A 17,204-nucleotide genomic window follows, 5' to 3' on the forward strand; every position below is an offset into this window, starting at 1 on the left:
TATCTTTTTCCTATACTTTGTTTTTTTCCTTCTCATCATCCAGTCATATACATTTCTTTGTGACTTAAGAGTCTCAGTAACATAGAGAGTTAAGAGAACATGCTCTACTTCTATTGGATATCATGTGATCATGTTGCACAAAGCATTTCTCTTATTGAACATAAATATATCTCTCACTTTCTATATACTCCTGAGTATATACATAGCCGATGAATCTGTATTATACTGTATATTTTGTGCACATTATATGATTTACTCCTTTACTTTTCGTGGACTTTTCATCCTTTTTTTATTCACTTCATGTCTGTTTTTTCTGTTCCTTTTGCTTTCAGTTTGACCAAACTCATAGGTCAGACATAAAAATGAAGGGTTTGTTATATAACCGGTGGGTATATAAACTATCAATTATTTGCATTAGCATTGAAATCTCCCATTCAACCCTTTGAGTAGTGGACTGTAGATAGATGTAATGTGAATCTGACAACTATGACAACCCTTGTGATCCCTGTGTACTCAGTTTACCCATACAAGCAGCTGTAATGGCTGAAAGTACAATCCAAAGGTTTCAGTCATTCAATGATTTTATTTTGTTCACCATCTTCTGACATTGCTATTTAAATGAGATTCACTTTATTTATATTGTAAGCACATTGGACTTTTTTGTTACTAAAGGAAATCTACCATCAAAATGAAGCATGATAAACCGGTCACCATAGCGTCCTTCCTTCTAAAATCAACTGTGCAAATGAGTGCTAATTAGCAGGAAGCTCATAGTCTCTCTGCATGCGACCAAAAATAGCCCTTAGACCACCCGGGCACACAATAATGAAATTGAACTTTTATCAGAAATTCATTTAAGAACAACAGAACTGAAATGTGTTAAAATTCACAATGGGCAATGGGAAGTCGTATGCAGCAGGATTGGGATGCTCAGTTGGCATTTAGGGCAGTCAGCCCTAAACCCCTGATGACGCCAGTTTCTGCGAAACATGTCTGGTTGAGCAATACATTTTAACTAGCAATGGGCAGTGTAGAGGGAAAATGCTAAGATCGGAGGTCACATATAGGTCAATCTATAAGCTTTAGGGCACATTCACATGGCCGTCTGCGGGGACGTACATGCGGCCGCAAATTTGCGGCCCCATGTACGTCCCCATAGACGGCAATAGCGGCGCGGCGCAGATGTGGTGCCACACGTGTGGCACCGATCCGGCCCGCACACCGCAAAAAGATAGAGCATGCTCTATCTTTTGGCGTGTGTGCTGCCGTGCGCCGCTATTCTCTATGGAGGGAGGAGGGGCTGCCTCCTCCTCCTCTCCAGCACACGGCGGGCATACCGCTGTGTGAATGTACCCTTAGCGATAGAGGATTGGAGAAGTGTTGAATATAGCAGGAAGTGCTGGGATGACTTTGAGAATAATTCTCATCCACTTATAGATGCTCATTATAGCGTCGGCTGCTATAAGAGAGGGAACTGATCAATCCCTCTAGCATTAGTTCTCTTTGAACGCCAACTGAGATCCAATCCTGCTGCATCCAACTTCCCAGTCACTGCCCATTGTGCATTTTAACACATTTCAGTTCTGTTGTTCTTAAATGAATTTCTAATAAAAGTTAAATTTTATTATTGTGTGGCCAGGTGGCCTAAGGGCTATTTTTGGTCGCATGCCGAGCGACTATGAGTTTTCTCTAATACCTTAATTGATACCCCAGTCACCTTAGGCCTTAACAATATATTTGGGTCCAAATTGTGTCATTCCCTCCCCTTCAGCTTGAATGGGAGGTTGACTTTTTGTTTTTTCTAATTAGCAGGAAGAGCACAGGAAGGGGTTGCCAGAGCCCCTCCGTTCAGTAGCTTCCAAGGCTGTTACACTGTCTCACCATCTTCTTGCCCCCTCAGTACTTTACCACTTCTTCTGCCTGATGCAGTTTCTCTGAGCAGAAGAAGTTTGAGCACACAATGGGAGGGAGGACCCACTGTAACAGTAACCTTGCAGCACCGATGGGCTCTGTTAAGCCACCTCCCCCTGAGCCCTTCTGACTCATTAGCATAATCTTAAATTGTTTATCATACTTTATTTTGATTATAGATTTCCTTTCATGCAAATATTTAACATGTAACTAAACCTTTGTAACAAATTTTAATAGCAAAAATTAATAGAGAAGGTGATAATAGTAATATACTAAAAGGGTTGTCAAGTGTTTGAAAATTTGGGTGCTTTCTTCCTAAAACCGCTCCACACCTGACCCTGGGTAGTGCAGGGTATTGCAACAGCTGAGCTGTAGTACTGGATCATAGCATGGTAATGCTCGTTTTGGAAGAAAACAGCCATATTTTTTTGAAATCCTTTAAGGGAAATCTACCACTTTAAAATTACACTTATAAGCTACAAATACCTTGCAACAGCTCAGGGTGAGCTGATGCCGGAGCATATCTTCACTATTTGCAGAAACCGCTGTATTCCATGTAAAACTGTTATATTCAAACCCCCTTCGGCACACCACCATATCGCTGTGCGCACCATGCACGCGACCATCCGAACCCGGCCACGATTAAAATGTGATGTTGCGCAGGTGCAAGTGTTCCTGAGAGCCCGGTGACGTAACCGGCTCTCCGGCACCTCATAATAATGCGCACGAACTGTCATGCGCATGGTGCGCACAGCGCTATGGTGGTGCGCCGAAGGGGGGGGGGTTTGAATATAACGAATAAAACAGTTTTACACGGAATACAGCGGTTTCTGCAAATAGTCAAGATATTCTCCGGCATCATCTCACCCTGAGCTGTTGCAAGGTATTTGTGGGTTATAAGTGTCATTTTAAAGTGGTAGGTTTCTTTAAATAAAAACATTTTATCTTGGTCTCTTTTCTGATCTTTCTTTCTTCTGTAGTGATTACATGTTTCCATACCTAGAGAATATTTTTTTTTTTCATTCTTTTTTTTTTTTTTTTTTAAAGCTTTATTTGGTCTACCGTAAAGAACAAACATGCATACATTTTAGTCTCAGTTACAGTAATGTCAGTATTAATACAAGGCATTGATTTCTTGCGTTTTTCGACCTTTGTTCTAATTCACAGTTAGATCTCAACTTTGTAACATAAATTAGGCGCAACTAGCGCCCTTACGGCTTATGGTCTGTCTTGATCATTGCACAACAGTGTTTCCATTGAGCGAGTAAAATCAGACATAGTAACAATTACATAGGTTGTATAACTTTTATACCTATACCTTGAGAATATTGTACTTGATAATTCAGCTCTCTGGGCAGTTTAGACTGTTGAGGGACTGTAAAGAGTTACCACACTATCAGGTGCCTTTTATCTCTCGGCCCTGGAGGATACAGATCAGAAAGCAGATTCACACAAACTGCTTAAATAAGGAAGAAAGGCAGGGAAAAGTGATACAAACATTTTCATTTAATCTTATGGTTATCTGGATTATTGATTTCTAACATTTAAAAGTTTAGTTATGCTTTAAGTGTGCCCTTACACTAGTGTGCTATATGAGATGTGAGTCTAGACTTCTATTTGTTATCCATGGCTTCCTTCCCTCTAAAATCAACTTTTAAAATGATGCTAATGAGCCTGAGGGTTTATGATCTGGCTTTACAGACTGTTACCCTGTCTCACCATTCCCCTGTTTCCTCAGCAACTATGAAGTGAGCATAAAGACTTGAGAAGTGCTCATTGCACATGGGCTTAGGAAGCAGAGGGAAGGGTGAGACAGTGTCACAGCCTGTAAAGCCAGATCACTGATCCAACTTATTAGCATAATTTTAAAAGTTGAATTTAAAAGGAATTTAAAAGGAAGGAGACCATGGATAGAAAATAAAAGTAGGTTACCTCAGTCACTGTGGTTTCAGTAAGGGACACTTAATCATAGATCGATCCACTTATCCTTCTGAACCCTGCAACTGTTAGGAAACTTTTAGGGCTCATTCACATGGCCGTATTAAGGGCCGTCATCTGGTTGCATGATTTGAGAGCAGATCAAAGGCCCCCATAGACCTCTGTGGCTCCTGGGCATGGCACAGTGAGAACACGATACATTATTGTGATCCGTATTGTGACAGAGTCGGCTGTTTGTCTGCCTGTGAAGGGAGAAGGGGTGAAGTGCGCCCACTCCTCCTTCTTCTGACCCTGTTCTAGCCAAGAATCAGGTGCGGGCGAACACACGGCCATGTGAATGAGCCCTTAATTTGAATTTCAAAAAAATTATTAATGGAGGAAGTAGCTTTATTGGCTGCGTGAGTTTTTACTCAGCTGCCAAAATTATTTTGTTTCTTATGACTTATTACTGCATTTTCTTATGCCGCCAGAGGGCAATAATGTCCCAGTTATTAGAGAACATTTTCCTTTACATGTGTATCCTTATACTCATTACTCATACCTAACAGACCTCATGCTGGCTCAAATACAGGACCTTTATGTCCCATAACTGATCCACTCATGTTGAGGCAAGATTTTCACAGACAGACCTGAACTGGAGCGGTCGACTTTGCCAGATTTGAAAATTTGGGGCAATTGCTCTTATGTCTTCCACAAAATGTATGACTTAAGCAGTTAAAGATGATCTAGTAATTCGGTCATATGACTGATTTTCTAACTTGAGCATTAGTATTTCCAAATGTATTTTGAAACAGGCTTTTTACCTTTTACTACTACTCTTCAACTCGTTAGTATTAATAGAATACGGACCTTTATTGGTATTACTTCATATCCATTTGTTTTGTCTGTTCCAGGTTCAGCAACTTTACATCATTGGCAGCAGTTGGCACAGCCACACCTAGGAGGAATCCTGGACCCTAGGCCTGGAGTGGTTACCAAGGGCTTCCGAACCTTAGATCTTGACCAGGAGGACGTGTACTGCTTCACAGACTTTGAAGAAGACGAGACAGGTGACATTCCTTTCAAGAACTTAACTACCTCAAGTCCCGTCCATCATTCAGAGACCTCAGGTGAGAGGTCTCAAGTACAAGTGACTGTATCTGACAGCAAGAATTGTCCAAGCCATTCTCAGGCTGCCCCAGAGGACTTGCAAGAGCCCGCGACAGACGATGATGAGGGGTCTGGTGAGGGATCCTCCTTACGTCCTGTAAAATGGACATCTTTACAGGATATTGAGTATTGGGCCATTTTCACCTCTACACCACAGCACATTCGCACATGTTTTACTTCATACAATAACAAATAATCTCTTGTTTAGCAGGTCTACTTGTTCACATTTTTTCCAGATTTTACTTGGCAAAAGCCATGCTTTATATATAAAGGCTGCTAAAAGAAACAGGCTTGTAACAGGTTGAATGTACTGTACTGTATGTAGCTTTGTCTCTAAGGCTACACTTTGACTCGGAATGGGCAATAGTAGAGTGCATTTTAATTGACATGACATCCATACAAATTTATAGTAGATACTTAAAGGGATTGTCCAGGATTTTTTGTTGTGAGCGGTTTGTCCTGGGCGGTTTAAATATAAGAGAACCAATACTGTTCTTACCTTTGTCCTAGCCTCCGATTCAGCATGTTGTCAATGCACCTGTGCAAGGCTGTATACAGGAGGTCACTGCTGAGGCTCTGTATACCAGAGAGACTGGTGGTGACCGGAGGTGCCATGCTGAGACAGAGGGAAGAACTAGATGCACATACGGTATTGTTTTTTTCTTACAAGTTACAAAGCCCTTGACATTGAATCTGTTAAGTAATTTATGAAGAGTTGTGTATGAGGCGAAGAAACTGAGCTCTGTGATATGTAGCTTTATGTTATTTATTGCAGCAGTTCTGAGTGAAAGGAACAGAATATCCTTGTGATGGGTCCTGGTTATACAGTACTCCCCATACACAGTGACTGACTGCTTTCCCTTTATTATAGGGTGTATAAAGAAGGCTATGTGGGCAGGATCTGCAGGAGGCTCCGAGGAGCCCACTCAGCTTTTTAGGATTCACATGGAATTTTTTGAACACATTTACACCAGGGAAGCTACCTGGGTACACTTGTAATAATAAATGGAGGCATCCTTATTGCCTCCGTCTGTTCAGTATCCATTGCATAAAGCAGCAAACACTATCATCCTGCTTCTTCCTTGAGAACACCGTACATGCACAGTGGACACCTTTAGAGACTATGGGTAACGGATGCAACTGGATTGCATTTATCCTCAGCCTTTGTTGAGCGTATAGCCTGGGTGCTTCCCTTGTGATGTAACTGTCCAAATATGGAAGGTTATGTTAATTGGAAGACACCCGTAATATTGGCAGCAACAAATCGCTGGCTTCTTCTAGTGTTCACTCCTCCCACTTTCAAGGGCGACTGGCTGAACCAGAGAATTTAACCCAAAGTATGAGCACAGTGGGAATACATTATGACCCTCCGTTGTAAATATACATTTGAAAATCTCTTGACGCATCCTCTCAACGGAGGGGACGAGACGAGATGTGTATCTAGCATTAAAGCAAATCTACCATCAAATTCCATTATGATGATACGGGTACACTTACTCATAGATCCAGGCACCGTGAATGTGGCAATCTTTTTATATTTGTTATCCATGGCCTCCTTCCTTCTAAAATAACTTATGAAGCGCGGAGATAAGACAGTGTTACAGTCCAAATAGCCAGATCACAGAGAGGTGTGGGTAGCCCCTCAGGCTCATTAGCATTCTTTTAACATTTTATTTTATAAGGAAGAAGGCCATGAATAACAATGACCATAGTCACAGTTGTAAGTTCCCCTGGCTTATCATGCTTGATTCTGATGTTAGATTTCCTGTAAGCTGCACCAGTCATGCATCAATTGCACAATAAAGAAATCCAAATGAACTACTGCTACTACTACAGTGGTGCTGCCTCCCATTACTTAGAAGAACAGGAATTGCACTGTGCTGTGTAAACTAGACTTTACCATACAAATGGCAGAATACCTTGCTTTCAGAAATTTTTTTTTGCTTGGAAACTGAGAAGTTGGATGTCTATATTTTTGGTGGAATCTCCCCACAACTTAATTTTTGGGGGTTATATAAATACATTTTTGGGTAAATTCATGCATTTTGCTTTGCATCATGTAATTGCACATATTTGATGTGCACTACTTACCTGCCACTGTTTCTTAACATTTGTATATGTTATTTTATACAAAAGACTTGTAAATATGTGTAAGTGACAAATGATCCATCAGGGATGTTATTTTGCACTGCTAAATAATTATTTTGCACTAATGAAAGATACTGTATTTGTACAGATTTGCTGAAGATCTTGTGTGAGATTTTGCAAGGCTAAATCTGAATATGTGGATTAAAGGGTTTTTGAAATACTGAACACTTTTTATTATTTTTTAATTTTCTTCTAAACAGTAGTTGCCGTAATTTGGCATAATGTTTTTTATTATTGCTTTTGTTTACAGGTAATGTAATAAAAGCTTTTTATAGTATTCTTTCCACGGTTTACCATATTTAGGGATTGATACTTTTTTTATCTTAATTTTTTTTTTTAAGTGGTTATAAATCTTAGGCTTGCATGGTAGGATTCTGAACAGAAAGACATTGGGGTAAATTTGATAAAGTGTTAGTGAATAGACCAGTGCAGTTAGACTACAAAACCGTATTCTGCGCCAGGTAAATCATGCTGGATGCCTCCTTTAAACCAGCTATTAGTTGGCCTAGTTTACATCCACTATTAGTTGGCCTAGCCAGGTCTCCTTTCCGGACCAGTTGGAAACTGCCCAAAAATTGTCTAAAAACCAATTAGTTGTGGGAAATTTCTAACAGGTGACTGGCTGAGCGAGGATTCAGATAATCAAAACCAGGGGGGAATAATAGTACAATATGGGCTGGACAAGGTGTATACCACCCGGCCTGTGGAATTTACTTTGGCTACAGCAGAATAGTACGCCAGTCCAGAGCCTCTTGGCATCACTGGCACATTGCACGATGTGGCGGGGAGGGGGGGGGTGGTGGTAGGTTTTCAAGACTCCTTTCCCCTAATGCTTTCATCTCCCTCAGCTGGTAGAGACATAAATGATGTGACTTCCCATTCATTCCACTTACCTCTCAGAAAATTGGGGAAGGTGGTTGGAATGAAATATGAGAAATGCTTGATAAGTGTAGAAAAAAAATCGTCATTGTAATTTTCTCCACAAGCGTGTGATCACATGTTTCCAAGCGCAGCGGGCAATGCTTTGGCCCTATCTCATTAGCGTTTCCCCACAAACGTATGCGTTTGGCCTGAGGCATGCCCCCATCACGCTAGCACTGCTCTTGTAAACGCGGCCTTAGCACAGCATATGACTATACACTCCTCCTAAGTCGTCTTGTCTTCTCAGCATAGAATGAACAGGTATATTAATGAATGCAAAACCTGTTTTATTAAATTTCACAAATCTATATAGGAATCCTCTCAGATCCTTCAGCTCTGTTACATACTTTATGCAGATCAGACTACATTTTCAGACTAGATATGACTGGTTCCCTTTAAACAAATTTGAGCCTTGAGTTACAGATGTGATAAGGCAATCCAGACACCCTGGTTCTCTGGATTGCTGGGGTCACGATCGGTCAGGTTCCCAGCAATCTGACCCTAACTAATCTCTTATTGTGGAGATTACTAAAATAGTTAATACAACCCTTTAACCAAACTCAATTTTCACTGAAATTATAGGTCGAAGGTTGAAGCTGGGGTGTCCCTTATTTAGGTACTAATCTCTCCTTATGACGAGCCAAACATATCCGCACATTTTATAGCTAACCTTTAGTGCATTATATGTCTGAGGTTCATACTGCAGTATAAACAGCTGATGGATGGAGGTCCAAGCAGTGGATGCCTTTTCCTTAAAAGGAAAAGATGGTGTCTAAAGTGTTGTCACTGCTTTGGATGGAGCCTACAGCTGCGGAGGATAGAAACACTACATAACATGACTTTTCTTTATTCTTTTGTCTTTTGATATGTATGCAAATTACACTCTCAGCAGCCCTAAAGACAGATGAGATGCAATCCCTGCCCTACTTATCATGCATGGAATACTAGCCAATTGCATGACAAGTTTTATGGAGAGAGATACTTCTCAAATGTCTTTTATGCCATTTGTGACAAGTAGGACCAAGAGACTCCTGTTCTTGGAACTCCTGGGTCATTTGCATACATGACACCAAAGTTCTCAAGCTCTGACTGCTTTGTAGAAAAAAAGCACAGAATTATAATATTTCTATTTTTGTTACTTTATTTTCCTTTTGAATGCCCTCTTTATTAAATGAAAAGGGACTTGACAGGTTGCAAAAAAAAAATCTGACTCCATAATTTTATTGCTTGGTTTCTTATCACAAAGCATTTTTTTTTTCCTGTAAGTTCTTTTGGTTTTGTTTTTGTTCCTTTTGATATGTTAACTGATGAATGAGTCGACGCAGTCTCCAACCCCCATTGTAAAAAGGGCTCATACCTGAATAGGTCTGACATTTACACAGTCCTAGTGGACAGGACAGAGCGGCTTTACAGCAAAAGAGACTTTCCCCATCTTCCAAGATCATGTGATTTTCTGATCACCGTCAAGAGGATCAAGGAGTCAATCTTCAGGTAGAGTCTAAAGCAGAAGTAAGGAAATTCCAGGCTCTAAAGTGATGAAGCATATGGCTTCAGCTTCTGTTTCTACTCTGCAGTGTCTAAATCTGCTTTCCCTGATATTTTTACTGCTGAGGTGATTTGGGAGATTCCAATTAATACTGATTAAACAATTCAGTTTTTTTTAATTCGTACATTCTTTCAGGAATAATATTTAACAGTTTAAGTCATGTAACACAGTCTACTACGGCCCTGAAAATCTGGATATAAAGGTGTGGTATACAAGCAGTTTTCAATCTGCTTTCTTTACTGTCGCTTTTCTGCTTCCCAGGATCCAGGGAATATAGTATTAGCTTCTGTTTTCTTGTGCTCAGAACTTTGCTTGACTCTTCTTTTAGCAGCCTCTATATGTAATCAATGATTTACAGTGATCTGCAAAATCTTGAGATTCACTGGGCAACATAACAAATTTCTGTCCAGAGTTATATGCAACATACTGTATGATGAAAAATATAGTAGACAGATTCTATATCATTGCTCATAGTTTGAGTACAAATAACTCTGGAAATAATATTTCCAATCTGTGGTGTTCCTCATTCCTTACTAATTTTACTGTTGGCTTCTTTTAAGAAATAGTTTCCATAGTGGACCTATATAGAATAATCTCTACTTTATAACATTGTCTATGAAAAATTTGGTACAGCTTTGATACCCCTTGATCTTTCCCCTTATATATATGTATATATTCACTTTGGGAACATATTTTATTACTCTAGTAAATCTGAAATTTAATATCATTCAACTTTGTAAGTAGTCTCAAGGCATAGTATCTCTGGTCTACAGTTCTATGTAGACCTTTGTGATTCCATGGTAACACACTACATGTGAACCCCAAGAATTATGATCCTGCACTGAACCCCAATCTGTTCTCTACTTCTTGATCACATAAATTTGTCATGTTAGCAAAAAGTAGAGGACAGGTGGAAAGGAGAATTAAAAAGTTGTTCCTAAATTTTTCAAACTTTTATGTTTTGTATCATTTGTTTTGTGCCAATTGTTGCCCCATAGTTTGATGGGAGTTCTTCATGATTATTCATGATTTTTTTTTTTGTTCACGTACACAGTGCACCATCCTGGAAAGTGTTTGTCTCAGACCAATTCCACCTTTACGTTCACCACATGTCGGATTCTGCACCCATCTGATGAACTGACACGAGTCACTCCAAGGTCAGATATTTATTATTATACTGTTTTCTGATGTTCTTCAACCATTCACTTTGAAGCCTCTTGTCGCTCTATTGCCCTTAACACACTTGCTTATCCTCAGGGGGTGGTGTATTCTAAACATATAGCCTTTTATATACTCATCTGATGGAGTTTACCACTGTAAGCTGTTCGTACATATGTGGACCTCATGTATTAGTGCTCATATTTTCAAGCAGTATAATCCTTAGCTCTACAGACATAGGTTACACCACTGAATTGTATGGAGACCTTTGTACTGAGGGGTTCCTTTTGGCTTTCTGGTGTATTTGATGGCAATTATAGTGGTACAGATACATTCAGTACAGTCCTGGAATGGTAAAATTTAAAGGGGAAGTATCACCACTTTATTCTGCTATACATTGTGGATACATCCTTTGAGTTTAGTGCACAGATTGTGGATCTGTGTCTGGGTGCTATGTGGAAAGTTGAGAATTACCAGAATGATGTTGAATTTTTTTTTTAATTGCTGAAAGAGTCACTCAATTAAACATGGTTCTTCACAGGTCTTTTAATGAAGAAGAAGAAGAAAAAAGGATTATATACCACGTTCTGCTGAGAGGAGCTATAGGGCAGGCTCTGTGACAAGCATGGCAGGGGGTGAGCAGTAGTGCAAGTGCAGTCCCCTGCTGACTGGGTGGCTGTAGTTAAGACATGTATGTGCCCCCAGCTAACATAAATACTGACAGAATCATCATCTTAACAACAATAAGAGCGGTTATGATGGGTTGTGCCATTCTAATGGATTATGACATATTGTCTTGTGTAATTGCTAAATACTTACCTATAACCAGTTATGTTTCCCACAGGCATGTATAGTTTTTACACAAGTAACATTTGATAAAAAATTAAGTTGTTTTGTGTATTTCATGCTTTTATGCATGTTTATGTGTAATGTTTCTGGAAAGGTTTTTTGTCTTGATTTAGTATTTTTACAGTTTAAAGGATATTAATAATAATAATCTTATATAGCCCCATCAAATTCCATAGCGCTTTACAAATCATGCATAGAATGAGACACTAGTAATGAATGCAATTTAGTAGAAGTAAAAAGATCACTAGCCCTTCAGCCACCAGCGCTAACCAGGGAAAGAGGAGATAAATACAATAAAGACAGTATTGACACTTAATATTATATAGATACTGCCCCTTTAAATTTTACGTGGGAGCATATTTGAATGGGGACATTTAAAGTTAAGCAGGTATTTCAGGCCTTTACTGTAAGAGATATGGAGGCAAACTTCTAGCTTTTATGTTATGTTTTATCTTTTATGCCCTGTTTATGACACACTGACAAAGCACATGTTATTGTAAATTCATTTAGTAGACCAAGTGGTAAGAACGGAAAAGTAAACTTTTATATTGATAACATTTAAATATTGATAGTAGCTTGGTAAGGGAGTATGAACACATAAGGCGTCCATAAGGAAAGGCACCATGTCTTCTTTGACTTGGGCTGTGAAGCAGGGTCAGAGGGAGACACTTTGGCACCCTCGGCAGGTTAAGCACCCATCCCCCTAAAATTATGTATATACTGTGTGTTTGTAATAAATATTAGTCATATACACACATATAATACAGACATACTGTATTATGAATATGTAGAGAGAGACACTCATTTGCGCCGCACAGACCAGTGTAGAGGTTACGCCCTAAGGGATTGCCTATAGCCATCTTCCCCTCGTCCCAGCTCTCTATATTTATATATTTTAGATAGAATTGGTAGAAATCATTTAAAATTCAACCTAAAACAGACACATCTTTGACAACTCCTTGACTTAACATCCCTGGCTGTGATGTATTAGCTTTGTAACTGATGGACACCAGGATGTTAGAATATTGCTCTGATATACTTCTCCTTACACCAGAAAGCCTAATAGAAGCTCTATTTAAAGAAACTATTTGTGTTTTTTGTCTGAAAGCAAATGTGGTTTTATTTTTTTTTTCTTTAGAAGTGAAGTGGAGATTACATAGGTGACAGCTAGCTTGTTTCACAAAAACTAATAATAGTTTGTTTCAGTTCGCATGTAGCCTGCAAGCATTTACAGTATCTTCTAAAATGTTTAATAACTATTACTATTTTGTGTGATTTTCTTTATTGAATTCTGATTTGTTTATGTTCTTTATATCCTGCAGCCTTAACCCAACACCTACTCCTGCTTCTGGCATTTTCAGCAATCTAAAATCAACGCCAGCAAGCACCCCATGCACACCTAGACGTCTCAGCTTGGCAGAGTCTTTTACTAATCTTAGAGAATCAACCACCACTATGAGCACATCTCTTGGATTAGTAAGGCTCCTGAAGGAACGGGGTATTTCCGCAGCTGTGTACAACCCACAGAGCTGGGACAGGGCTGGGCAGACTTATATCACAAATCAGTCGCTTCCAAAAATGTCTGTCATACCTTCTACTCCTCCAAATTCACCTATGCAGACACCTAGCTTCTCTCCACCTTCTCTAGATTTTAAATGCACCAGCCCACCATATGACAACTTCCTGGCTTCTAAACCCGCCAGCTCCATACTAAAGGAGGTAAGAGAGAAGAAGAACATACGAAGCAGTGAATGCCAAACCGATGTTTCGGTCTCCAACCTAAATTTAGTAGACAAGGTAAAGAAATTTGGAATTGCCAAAGTCTCAGGACCAGCACAAGCATCTTCGGCATGTGAAAGTCCCATGCTTTGTGGTGCCCAGGGACCAGTACGGGCCTTTGTTCCTGGAGCTCTTATACAGGAGGGTCTGCCTTTAAGTTACCCTTCTGTAACTAGTCAGCTAAACACAGGAATTCGAAGGAACCGTAGCTTTCCAGCTATGGTAGGATCGAGCATGCAAATGAAAGCACCATCAACATTGACACCAGGTATTATGATGGGGGCAAAGTTACCCAAACAGACAAGCTTACGGTGAAGAACATCCAGCTACCGATGACTGTTTCACTCAGAGTCAAAGGCTGGTTGCTTTATCCCTGCACATTATCTATTGATCCGGCCATACCTTGTGCTCACCTACAAAGCCAAGACTTTTTTCGGGTCTCCTCCCCCTATCCTTCTTGTACTGACAATTCATCATTGTGCCTAGATAAGAAGTGGAGCGTGTACGATCTATAAATATGTAAATAAATATACTGTAACTAAAATTATTTTACTGGTTGTAAACGGTAACTCACTGAGTTTGCTGAAAAATTGTAGATATAATAATGATTATGATGTACATTAATTTAATTGGAATGCACTGAACCCAAAGGACTGTTGGGACGCTAGAATGCAAATATAGTTTTAGTATTAAAATTACCAACCAAGGTTTTTATTTCAATTGCAAGGAAGCTCTTGCCTGGTCAGGTGTGAAGTATCCTAAAAGTGCATCTACCACCAGGATAAAAGACTAATCAAATGAGTCTGAGGGGTTCCAGGTACCTATGGAGCCTGGAGCCCCTCAGGGTAATTTGCATACAATTCTTCATCCTGGTGGAAGATGCCCTTTAACCCACGAATATGTGGTCACTGTGCTGTTCAATGCAATACATGGAAATACTTTTACATGTCGTATAAGCAATGTAGTATTACGAAGACGGAAGATCACAATCATAATGACACAAATTTTATAGAGAATAATGTATGCACTAATTTTAGTTCACTTCATGTATTTTAACTTTTGCCAAAAAAAATGATCCAATATGTGGAGGTGGCTAAAGCATTGGCTATAGCACTGAACAGCGCGCCTAAAGATACATTAAAGATTTTGTCAAACTCTTAAATACTTGTAAAAGGCTTTTACTACTGTTGGGGTGTTTCAGGGATCCCCACTGGTCTCTGCTTCCTGTTACCTCTTGACACACTGGAAAAACACTCACCAAAAGCTACAGCAGTGGCACGTGTGAGCTAGTGATTGGCTGAGCAGGACTCCCTGCGTAGAGAGAGGGACCAGAACTTCTAGGAAACATGGGAAGTCTTGAAAGTTATAATTAGAATATCCTTCTTTGGCTAATAAAAAATATCTAGCAAAAACAGAGAACTCCTTAAAAAGTCATCAATATAGAATATTCTGTTCACACTGCAGAAATGGCATAAGGTCGGTAATGGAAGCCATGGCACTGTGATTGACCCATTAATGGACACATTTCAACATCAGTTGATGAACCTTATTGGTCTACATTGGAAAGTAGCTGTCCTAGCGCAGAAGTGAGCAGAATATTTGTCTGTATTGCCTCGTAGTTTGACAAATATTGTATATACTGTATACACTTTTTAAATCCATATTTAATCTTATTTTGCAGTCACCTTAACCTGATTGTTTTGTACGTTGAATTTCATTTTGTATTTGTTGTTTTCCTCTACACACTGGGCCTGTTTCAGAGAAAGGGATAGTAAGCTCACACCGTGAACACAGGATATAACCATGCTTGTTAACAGGACTTAAAGCCACGGGAAGGTATTTAATGTTATTGTGGGTCAATGATTGAGCTAGTGTTTTATATGATTATTATAGGAAGGTCATAGAACTGTTAGAGCACTATTAGACAATTTTTGTTTTTGCTTTGATGATCTAGGTTTTAAAGTGTTTTATGAACAGAGGTCAATGTAGGCCATGCTATGTTCAACCACACCAGGCCAAACATTTCACCTAGAGTCGAGTGCTACTTTATTATTTTATTCTGTTCTAATTTATAATATTTTTTTTTACTTGAATTTGACATTGCACCCGATATGTTGTTATTGTTTATCACGTTTCTTATCAGTCTGATTTAATTTGTCTTTCTTTCATTATTATTTTTTATTTGCACACTATCTTTTGGTCCTGAGGTTTCTAATTATGGAAATATAAGTCTTTAATACAGATAAATGCCATCATACCGAAAAATTTAGATATGTCAATGCACACAATATAAAAACAAGGGACACGGCTGTATACAATGCTGCCTTTAGTTCATATATTTAATATGTTACTGATGAACCCACACCTACAGGTGCTCTTCTTCTATGTGATATCCGAGATCCTTGCATTGCTGATGCTAAGACAATTTTGTTTGATATCCATTTTCTCAATCATGATACTGTACCTGATAATCACATGTAACCACTTGGCCTACAGCATGAGATATATAGGTGTAATCAATCTATATAACATGTCCCTCAAGGTGGAGGCCAGGTCACGTATGTGAAGTTTTCACTCTAGCAGTTGGTTGGTTCATCTCTTGGAAATCCTACAGATTTGCGCCCTCTGCTATGTAACGTGTTGGCTTATGGGGTCTTCCTTCTTGTTTTGTTGTAATATGATTCCTCCGATTTTGTTAATGTGTGCCTATTGTGAAGCAAATATTCATAGCTATATTTTTATCAGAATGTATCATTAGAGAGTAGCTAAGCCAATGAAAACTTGACTGTATCAATCATTATCATGAAGCCTTTGTTGTGCTCCCTGATATATTGGATGTAACCAATAAACATGTTATCATTTTGCTTCTCAAATAATAAACTTTGCAATCTATATTAAATTGGATTCTGTTTTGTTGTGGATAATACTGAAATTTCCATAAACTACAGTATTTTGGTGTTCAGTTTAGTTGTACAGTGACAGTCACCTGAAAATAGGGGAATGAATAAAATACTGGTTGCCTCATCCTAGCCCCACCTTCCATAAAAGTTCCCTTTTCTTATCCTAAGTGCCTACACTTGGTAGCACCTACATAAAGAGGTTGGGGAAAGTGGCATTTTGGGCACTTCTCCCAGGTTAGTAATGTAAAGGTGTGGATGGAAATGCAGGATACCTGCCTATCCCTTCTGCTTCTTCTCAACTGCATAACAACATGACACCTCCAAGACCGCTACTGCCTTGCTAAAGAAACTGGGGGAAAGGGTACTGGAATGGCATTTCTCCAGACTTAACCCTTTTGAGCATCAAATGGAAGGTGGAGGATTGCAAGGTCTGTAACTTCCACCAGCTCCTTATTGTGGAGGAATGAGAGAGGATTCCAATGGCAACTTGTGAATCTCTAGTGAACTCCATGCCCAAGATAATTATAATTCTTTATTTATATAGTGCACACACATTACGCAGCGCGACACAGAGTTTTGCCAAATTATTTCTTGTCCCCAAAGGGGCTCACAATCTAATCAACCTACTTGTATGTTTTGGAGTGTGGGAGGAAACCGGAGGACCCACGCAAAGATATTTTGGCCCCAAGTGTTGCACAGTTTCATCAGTTCTGAGTTTGTCTTTGGCAATGTATCAGTGAATAATGCATTGTACCTGCATGTATCTCAGAGTGCAATGTGTTTTTGATGAGTCCCCAAAGAAACACACACCGAACGTGCACATGAAAAACACTTGTTTATAAGGGGCTTTAATACAGTGATGGACACCACAGAAAAGATTCAGAAAAATAACACTATATATTTAA

At 39.3% G+C, this 17,204-nt stretch overlaps 1 protein-coding gene across 11 annotated transcripts in view; it reads left to right on the top strand.

The window, feature by feature from the left end:
• TRAK1 (trafficking kinesin protein 1) overlaps positions 1-16,298 on the top strand; it is a 103,199-nt gene extending 86,901 nt beyond the window's left edge. For 4 of the 11 annotated variants that reach the window (XM_072153436.1, XM_072153429.1, XM_072153432.1 and 1 more), the window contains 3 exons: positions 4,743-5,072; positions 10,668-10,770; positions 12,943-16,298. In XM_072153436.1, coding sequence (XP_072009537.1) covers positions 4,743-5,072; positions 10,668-10,770; positions 12,943-13,714 — 1,205 coding nt within the window. In that variant the 3' untranslated portion in view covers positions 13,715-16,298. Of the gene's footprint in view, positions 1-4,742; positions 5,073-10,667; positions 10,771-11,312; positions 11,407-12,942 lie in introns of all 11 variants that reach the window. The other 7 variants (XM_072153431.1, XM_072153434.1, XM_072153433.1 and 4 more) reach the window with 5 other exon arrangements.
• The last annotated feature ends 906 nt before the right edge of the window (positions 16,299-17,204 follow it).

This window comes from Engystomops pustulosus, chromosome 5 (assembly GCF_040894005.1).
Source record: "Engystomops pustulosus chromosome 5, aEngPut4.maternal, whole genome shotgun sequence".
NCBI classification, from domain to species: Eukaryota; Metazoa; Chordata; class Amphibia; order Anura; family Leptodactylidae; genus Engystomops; species Engystomops pustulosus.